The following is a 10,000-nucleotide window of genomic DNA, read 5'->3' as shown; positions in this document are numbered from 1 at the left end:
ATACACACACTTCCAATATACATCCATCAAACTGTTTACATGCTGTGTGTGCTGTTTTGAACACTTTTTTCCTCTTTGCACATACTGTCCAACATTTCAGTCATTTTGCACATACTGTTGTTTGCTGTTTGTGCACAATCCTGTACATTATCTCAGGGACCTGCTGCTAAGAAACTGTGTTCATTATAGTATTACTGCACACAATATTGTCTGAAAATACAGTATTTACACTGGTCGGTGCTGTTTCTGTTTATTGTCTTTTATATATTGTTTTTTTGTATTGTCTTGTAACTTTTTGTCTGTACTGTCTTTTGTCCTGCACTGTCTTGTCTGTCTTGTTTATCTTGTCTTGCACTGTTTGCACCAGGTTGCACAGATACACTTTATGTATCTAGGACTAACTTACTAAGACCTTAGCTCTGTCTTTGTTTTATGTAGCACCACAATCCTAGAGAAGCGTTGTCTCATTTCACTGAGTACTGCAACAGCTATATATATTTGAAATGGCAATAAAAGCTTCTTGACTTGACAAGCCAGGTTGAGCTTCATACACTTATCTTACTATACTATACTCGTTTCAACAATGAAGCATGGTTGTGGTGGAATCATGGTCGTCGGAAGCAAATAAAAGCGGGTGGGTCCTGTTCCACATATAATGGTGTCGACACCCATGGATTTCAGGAAGCAGGAGCGTGGTCAATGCTGTAGGTAAAAGACGGAATGGAGTTTAATTTATTAGGGCATTCCTCAAGCAGAATGGATTCGACTGGCGGCGCTCTGAAAAGTAATAAAAAAAGACATATGCGCCGAATAGAGATATTAAAAGTCGGTGGGTCCAATATTATTGGTCTTAAAATGTGGGTGGGTCCTGTCCCACCCACATATAATGGTTCCGACACCCATGGGTGGAATTATTTTGTTGGGGGTTTTATCATCAGCAGGAACTGGGCAAGGCTGAGGATAAAATGGGTTGAGTCCTATTTTCAAATATCCTTGATACTGGAACGGTTTCCATCAGAAATGTATTCCAACAGGACAGTGACCTTGTGAACTGGTGTTAGAACTGTGCAAGCGATCCTCAATCCAACTGAAAGTCGGTCTACTTACCATCAATAGTCTCCATCTAATCACAGAATATTTGACTAATTTTGAGCAAAAAGAGAGGCATTTGAGTTCAGACAGCAATTGAGGAAACAAAGAATTCAACAACTGACAGAACATTTTTTATGAGCATTAATAGAAATCCCACCAAAATAAAAACAAAGCCAGAGCACACAAGGAAAAGAAGAGTGACATTTCCTGCAGTACCCAGTCTTCCCCAATCACCTGTCTGATCTAAAGTAAAAAGTCACTAGTTTATACGACGCAGTAACAAAATTAATAGTAATGCAAATTAAAAACCAAGTCTACACACGATTGGGATACTTTCACACAACTGTCGGCTTTGTGCTGAGTAGGTGATTAACAAGGACATTGTTTTTAAAATTAAATAGAAAGGTTGATATACATAATTGTATGTTGTTAATACATACATACATACAAATCGTATGTTGATAATACATACATACAATGCACACAAAACATACACACACATACTGTACATACACACGCACACACACACAAAACATACATACACACACATGTACACACACATACATACCACACAATACATACATACACATACATACATACAGTCATGACCAAGTGTTCACACCCCTAAAGTATCTCACAGAAAAGTATTGCAATTACACATGTTTTGCTATACACATGTTTATTTCCTTTGTGTGTATTAGAACAACACAAAAAAAAAAAACAAGAGGAAAAAGAAAATTTGACATAATTTCAGACAAACTCCAAAAATGGGAAGGACAAAATTACTGACACCCTTAACTTAATATTTGGTTGCAGACCCTTTGGAAAACATAACTGAAATCAATCGCTTCCTATAACCATCAGTAAGCTTCTTACACCTCTCACCTTTGCAAACTGCTCCAGGTCTCTCATATTGGAAGGCCGTCTTTTCCCAACAGCAATTTTAAGATCTCTCCACAGGTTTCCAATGGGATTTAGATCTGGACTCGTTTGCTGGCCACTACAGAACTTTCCAGAGCTTTGTTACCATCCATTTCTGTACTTTTTGAAGTATGTTTGGGGTCATTGTCCTGCTGGAAGACCCATGATCTCAGACGCAAACCCAGCTTTTTGACACTGGGCCCTATATTGCGACCCAAAATACTTTGGTAATCAGCACACAGTCAGGGCACCCATTGCCAGAGGCACCAAAACAACCCTAAAACATCTTTGAACCTCCACCATATTTGACTGTAGGTTCTGTGTTCTTTTCATTCCGTTTTTGGTTAACAGTAGAATGATGTGCTTTACCAAAAAGCTCTATCTTGGTCTCATCTATCCACAAGATGTTTTCCCAGAAGGATTTTGGCTTACTCGTGTACATTTTGGCAAACTGAAGTCTTTTATGTCTCTCTGTCAGCAGTGGGGTCCTCCTGGGTCTCCTGTCATAGCGTTTCATTTCATTCAAATGTCGACGGATAGTTCGTGCTGACACTGATGCACCCTGAGCCTGCAGGACAGCTTGAATTTCTTTGGAACTTGTTTGGTGCTGCTTATCCACCATCCAGACTGTCCTGCGTTGCAACCTTTCATCAATTTTTCTCTTCCGTCCACGTCCAGGGAGATTAGCTACAGTGCCATGGTTTGCAAACTTATTGATCATGTTGCGCACTGTGGACAAAGGAACATCTAGATCGCTGGAGATGGACTTGTAACCTTGAGATTCTCAAGTCCTCAGACAGTTTTTCTTCTCCTCTTTCTGTTCTCCATGGTTAGTGTGGCACACACAGACACACAATGCAAAGACTGAGTGAAACTGACTCACCTTTTTATCTGCTTTTAGGTGTGATTTCTATATTGCCCACACCGGTTACTTGCCCCAGGTGAGTTTAAAGGAGCATCATATGCTTGAAACAAACTTATTTATCGACAATTTTGAAAGGGTGCTAATAATTTTGTCCGGCCCATTTTTGGAGTTTTGTGTGAAATTATGTCAAATTTGCTTTTTCCTTTGTGTCATTTCTATACACAAAGGAAATAAACACATGTATAGCAAAATTTGTGTAATTGCAATACTTTTCTGTGAGAAATACTTCATTTTCTGGAAAAATTTTAGGGGTGCAAACAATTTTGGCCATGACTGTACGTATACACACACACACACATACTGTATACACATACATATACATACACACGCACACACACACACATAAATACACACAAATATACATACACACATACATACACACACATATACATTCACACACAAACAGATATAAATACACACAAATTATACATACACACACACATATACATACATACATACATACACATACATACACACACACATAAATACACACACATATACATAAACATACACACACACACAGATATAAATACACACACATACACACATATATACATACACACACACATACATACACACACATATACAAACATATATACACATACACACACATACATACACACACACTTTCAGTATCTCTCTCCGTCACTGCAATCGAGCTGCATTGGAGTCGATTCGGAACCGGAACCTGACCCAATGACTCACTCAGGCTCCACATACGAGATAGAATTTTGTGTAACTTTTGTAACCCACAGAATACAAACACACAAAACAGTCTATACGCGCGGGGGAATCTGCCACGTCCCCTGCCCTACCCCCATACATCCTTATATCAGCCCCTGGGGCACAATACAGGAGTTCAGCAGCATGATTTTCTTTCCCTTTATAAAGAAGAGTTGATTCTCACCGAATCACTTCACTCATGTAAACAGTGTCACTAATAATGACCAAATCTGGCCTTAATCCGATCCTCCTCACGCCGATACGGATTCATACCATCTGCAGATCATATTTAAAGCTCATTTACATTTAAACACAAAGACTTTTCCTTTGTTTGTTGTCGAACAATAAAAGGTTGTTGACAGTAAAGAAAACTTTTCCCTCAGCAGCAGTTGCAGCACTGAAGCTCCAGCACTGAGGTCATCAACACAGCCTTCACCTCAGGCGTGTACACAAATTGTACACGATATAACTGTGCTTTCGTTATTATTTAATGAGAAATAGGATGAAGAAGACATGAAACCTACCGTGGTTTTATTCATTATCCCACCAAACCACTGGATCATTGCTGCAGCACCGTTTCCAATCGGACCCACACGGCTCTAGGGAAGTAACGGAAATGTCGCACCCTGTTGGCACAAAGCAGAACAGCTTCTAATGCCACGCGACCTGTAGACCGACTTCAGCCAATTGCTTGAGTTAAAAAAAAAGAATATCAGTTTTACTTTATTTACGCACGTACATTATTTAATCCCCAAGAAATGGAAACATTTAAATAAACAAGCAAATAGTTTATCTTGCCTGATTTTCTTGTAGTTTTTCACAACTCCAAACGGCAGGGGGCGCTGTAATGTGACATGAGCCCAAAAACGCACAGGACGAATATGTGCCGAGGGAAAGTGCGCTTTCATTAAAGATTTGTGTATATGCTGAATGTTAGTAATATAGTGTATATGTTGCGTTGGTCTCGTCATTGTAAGTGTCCGTACTTTCGACTCGTAAAATTTGGGCTAAAACAATGATGCCTCCGTGTTAGCGACAAGCTAATAGCTAACTAACATGTGACGTGAAGCCACGTTGATGTGACGTCACTCGCGTTACAGCCTCGAGCCACGTGCACCATAAAAGAAGATAGTTCAGTAGTGTGTGTATGAGAGTGAATGTGAGTGCATGAGAGTGTTTATGAGTGTATGAGAGTGTATGAGAGTGCATGTGATTGTGAGATTGCGTGTGCGTGCAGGGCAGCATGGAAATCAGAGCTTAATCTGAGTGATTGAAACATATTGTCACTCCCTGAAAGTTAATCTTTACAAAGCTGCAGCATGTGGACAAGTCACCTTTGTGTTATTTTGTTGAAGTGCCTTGTAGTGGTTATTATTGTAGTGGTAGTGGTTATACCTTGTAGTGGTTATTAATGGTGCTTGCAAAGCATCATTATTTTTATCCTGCATACTTATTATTATTAATGGTGCTTGCAAAGCAACATTCTTGTTATTCTGCATACTTATTATCATTAATGGTGCTTGCAAAGCAACATTCTTATTCTCGTGCATACTGTGAATAGAAATGTTAGGAGTGGAGTAACTGCCATACAACATGCACATGGTTATCCTTATGTGACAATCTCATCCAATACTATAAAGAAAGAAAGTGAAATTAATGCAACAAAAAGAGAGAAACGAAATAAAAAACAACAAAGACAGAGAGCAAGGAAAAAGGAAGCTGTGGAAAATAAACTAAAATAAATGGGGAAATTGTTATATGAAATAAAGAAATTGAATATATCTGATTAAAACTGTAAAGGAAAAGATCTAGAAGGAACCTGATTCAACCCAAAGAGGAACAGACACTGTACCTAGACAGTTGGATCAAGACCCATCGTCTTGCTGAAAGAAGATTATTGAATTGTTATAACTTCTCTTTTCCATTTTATAGCATGATACGTTTCCTTTACCTTTTATTTGAATTTTCTTTTTCATTTTATAGAATGACAAGTATCATTTACCTTTATATGAATTTATGTAACCATTGTGTGATTAAGAAATGATATAATTTTCATTAGTATGTTTAGATATTAAGACAGAGTAACAGTGAAAGCTTAAAAGGAAATCACATGTTTTTGTGTCAGCAGCTTTGTATCAACAGAATAAGAACACACAGTCAGCCGTGCAGCTTAGGAGACGTCTCACGATGTTTTGCAAAAGTATGAGATCATGAGAGACCTGACAGGATACTGACAGAAGCATAATGACCGTTATGAGATCATACTAATAAAATGGTATAAATTGGGTTTTAGAACGAGTTATCGGTGTGCATTCACCTTGAGGCAAGCTCATTGTGTTATACTTTGTTATTGTTGATAGAGGGTGCATCAGGAGAACAAACGCAGGCTTACACTTGGAGAGTGTTTCTTGGTTTGTTTTATCTTTGCATTTTACTTATTTCTACTTACGCTAGAATTGTTTGACTATTTGAAGGAGATTTTGTTTGTAATTTTCTTTTATTTTACCTTACATATATTACACAAACCTATTTATATTACACTACTTTTAATAAAAACAAGGCCTCCCATTGTGAGGAGCCTGAAAAGACAAAAAGGTCTAAGTCTGACTCCTTCATCTAAAGATTCACTCAATAGAATAGGTAGAAGAACTTGGAGCAGAACCTTTGTTAGAAGACCGAGGGACTTTGAAGTATACCTGCGTTCAAGGTAAGAGCAACTCTAATTGTTGATCTTGTGTTTTCAATACTAACCTGTGCAAACTATGACACATCCTTTAGCGGGATTGTGGAAGGGTTTCCTACGCAATCCGAAAACAAGTGTCACTAGAGGACACGTATGTCAGTATAATTACTTCAATACTTATTATTATTCTTCCGGTTCAAATTTCGGCGCGTAACTTGTCCCGCAGCTTTTGTCCTAGACCGATGAATGAGGTGTCAAATCGACTGGCTCATTGAGGAGAGGTGTGCTATGACTTTTATAAGCGATCAGACCAACGATATTCGCACAGCGGACGAAAAAGTGGCCAGAAAAGTCCCATAGAAATGAATTGGAAATTCCTAAAATTCCTTTAAGCTCTCACACACGCAGCGTGCTCAGAGCTCAGGCACGGCTTCTCTTCTGTGTTCTCCTAGTTACTGTAGATGTAAAGGAGACTCTCAATACATATAACTATCAACTCCACACATCAAGCCAATGATTCCAAAAGTATTGGCCCCCAGCCCGATAAGGGGAACTGACGTCACGTGTAAACCCTCTCCTGTGTTCTATGCAGTATAATAATAAGTAGAATCACATAGTGACTGCAGTATTATGAAATGTCCAAACCCTCAGTAGCCACTTTTTGCCAAAAGTATTGGCACCCCAACGGGTATTCTGGTGACATCACGTGATGTCACGAAATGGACATGTCATATATCAAAACACTCAGCCCAATGAGGGGAAGTGCCTCATGTGTATTCTGGTCACGTCACGTGAGGTCATGTGTAGCCCCACCCCCAAAATAAGCGAAATAAAAAATTAGCATAACATGGACATGTGACATATCAAAACACTCAGCACAATGAGGGGAACTGCCTCACGTGTATTCTGGCCACGTCACGTGACGTCACGTGAAAATGAAAGATTTGCTCAACATGGACATGTGACATATCAAAACACTCAGCACAATGAGGGGAACTGCCTCACATGTATTCTGCTCACGTCACATGCTCATGTCCGCTTGCCTCTAAAAGTATTGGCACCCTAGCGGTCCAGTAGCTTTCACAATCTTTCTGTCCACTTGCCTCCAAAAGTAACACTGACCCTTATGTCCACTCGCCTCCAAAAAGCACCAGCCTTTGCGAATACTTGCACCGTCAAAGCCAACATCAAAGTTTGTCGTGACGAACTTTACAAATCTAGTTATTATGTTGGCTTTGTAGACGCCAACATTCTGATTTCCATTATAAGCTTATTATTATTATTATGTTGGCTTTGTAGAAGCCAACATTCTGTTTTCCGTTATAAGCTTATTATTATTATTATTATTATTATTATTATTATTATTATTATTATTATTATTATTATTATTATGTTGGCTTTGTAGAAGCCAACATTCTGTTTTCAGATTTAATCTTATTATTATGTTGGCTTTGTAGAAGCCAACATTCTGTTTTCCTATTTAATCTTATTATTATGTTGGCTTTGTAGAAGCCAACATTCTGATTTCCGTTATAAGCTTATTATTAATGGTGCTTGCAAAGCATCATTATTGTTCTCTTGCATACTTATTAATGTGCTTGCAAAGCACATTCTTATTCTGTTGCATAATTATTAGGGTTCAAGCGCGAAGCGCTGGAAACCTATTGTTTTTGTTAGGATTTTTATTATTATTATTATTGGGGTTCAAGCGCGAAGCACTGGAAACCTATTGTTTTTGTTAGGATTTTTATTATTATTATTAGGGTTCAAGCGCGAAGTGCTGGAAACCTATTATTTTTGTTAGGATTTTTATTATTATTAGGGTTCAAGTGCGAAGCGCTGGAAACCTATTGTTTTTGCTAGGATTTTTATTATTAGGGTTCAAGCGCGAAGTGCTGGAAACCTATTGTTTTTGCTAGGATTTTTATTATTATTATCATTATTATCATCATCAAGCCCCGAAGGGGCGTAGACACCTATTGTTATCGTTAGTTTTCTTATTATTATTAGAGGTCAAGCCCCGAAGAGGCGTAGACACCTATTGTTATCGTTAGTTTTCTTATTATTATTATTAGGGGTCAAGCCCCGAAGGGGCGTAGACACCTATTGTTATCGTTAGTCTTCTTCTTCTTCTTCTTCTTCTTCTTCTTCTTCTTCTTCTTCTTCTTCTTATTATTATTAGGGGTCAAGCCCCGAAGGTTTTCTTCTTCTTCTTCTTCTTCTTCTTCTTCTTCTTCTTCTTCTTCTTCTTATTCTTCCTCTTCCGCCATTGAAGTCAATGGCCGCCCATAGAACCGTACATAGGAAAGTTATGAAATTTGGCGTGTGAGTGTGTCTGTGTGTGTCTGTGTGTCTGTGTGTGGGGTCAAGCCCCGAAGGGGCGTAGACACCTATTGTTATCGTTAGTTTTCTTCTTATTATTATTATTAGGGGTCAAGCCCCGAAGGGGCGTAGAAACCTATTCTTATCGGTAGTTTTCTTATTATTATTAGGGGTCAAGCCCCGAAGGGGCGTAGACACCTATTGTTATCGGTAGTTTTCTTATTATTATTCTTCCGTCTTCCGCCATTGAAGTCAATGGCAGCCCATAGAACCGTACGTAGGAAAGTTATGAAATTTGGCACACATGTAGAGGCCAGTCTTAGAAGTTACTGTAGCAACTTTGGTGTGTCTAGCTCAAACCGTCTAGCACCACCAACAGTCCAAACCCAATTTTGTGCTGAATCATAAGGCCTAGAGGCAAAATTCTTGCAACATCAGAATCAGAATCAGAATCACAAAGGTCTTTATTGCCAAGTATGTTTAGGCAAAATTCTTGCAAAATCAGAATCAGAACCAGAATCAGAAAGGTCTTTATGAGGGACACACACACACTTACACACACATTTACACACACACACTTACTCACACTCGCACACTCACATACTCACACACACACACTCTCACACACACACACACACACACAGACACACAGACACACACAGACACTCACACACACACTCACACACACACACACACACTCACACAGACACACTCACACACGCACTCACACTCACACACACACACACACACACCCTCTCACACACACACACTCTCACACACACAGACACACACACACACACAGACACTCACACAGACACACACACTCACACTCACACAGACACACACACTTACACACACATTTACACACACACACGCACACTCACACACTCACACACACTCACATACACACACATTTACACACACATTTACACACACACACACTCTCTCACACACACACACACACACACTCACACACACACAGACACACACACTCACAAACACACACATACACTTAAACACACATTTACACACACATTTACACACACACACTTACTCACAATCGAAAACATACCGACACTCGCACACTCACATACTCACACACACACTCTCACACACACACACACAGACAAACACACACAGACACACACAGACACTCACTCACACTCACACACACTCACACAGACACACACACGCACTCACACACACACACACACTCACACAGACACACTCACACACACACAGAGACACACAGACAATCACACTCACACATACACACACCCTCTCACACACACACACAGACACTCACATTCACACAGACACACACACTCACACAG

At 39.3% G+C, this 10,000-nt stretch overlaps 1 protein-coding gene across 2 annotated transcripts in view; it reads right to left on the bottom strand.

Moving 5' to 3' along the window:
• p4ha1a (prolyl 4-hydroxylase, alpha polypeptide I a) overlaps positions 1 to 4,274 on the bottom strand; it is a 25,333-nt gene extending 21,059 nt beyond the window's left edge. For both annotated transcript variants that reach the window (XM_060863853.1, XM_060863854.1), the window contains exon 1: positions 4,186 to 4,274. In XM_060863853.1, coding sequence (XP_060719836.1) covers positions 4,186 to 4,224 — 39 coding nt within the window. In that variant the 5' untranslated portion in view covers positions 4,225 to 4,274. The remainder of the gene's footprint in view (positions 1 to 4,185) is intronic.
• Positions 4,275 to 10,000: the final 5,726 nt, after the last annotated feature.

This window comes from Tachysurus vachellii, chromosome 2 (genome assembly GCF_030014155.1).
Source record: "Tachysurus vachellii isolate PV-2020 chromosome 2, HZAU_Pvac_v1, whole genome shotgun sequence".
Classification (NCBI taxonomy): Eukaryota; Metazoa; Chordata; class Actinopteri; order Siluriformes; family Bagridae; genus Tachysurus; species Tachysurus vachellii.
Note: the sequence above shows the minus strand (reverse complement) of the source record. Positions and strands in the feature narration are given on the sequence as shown.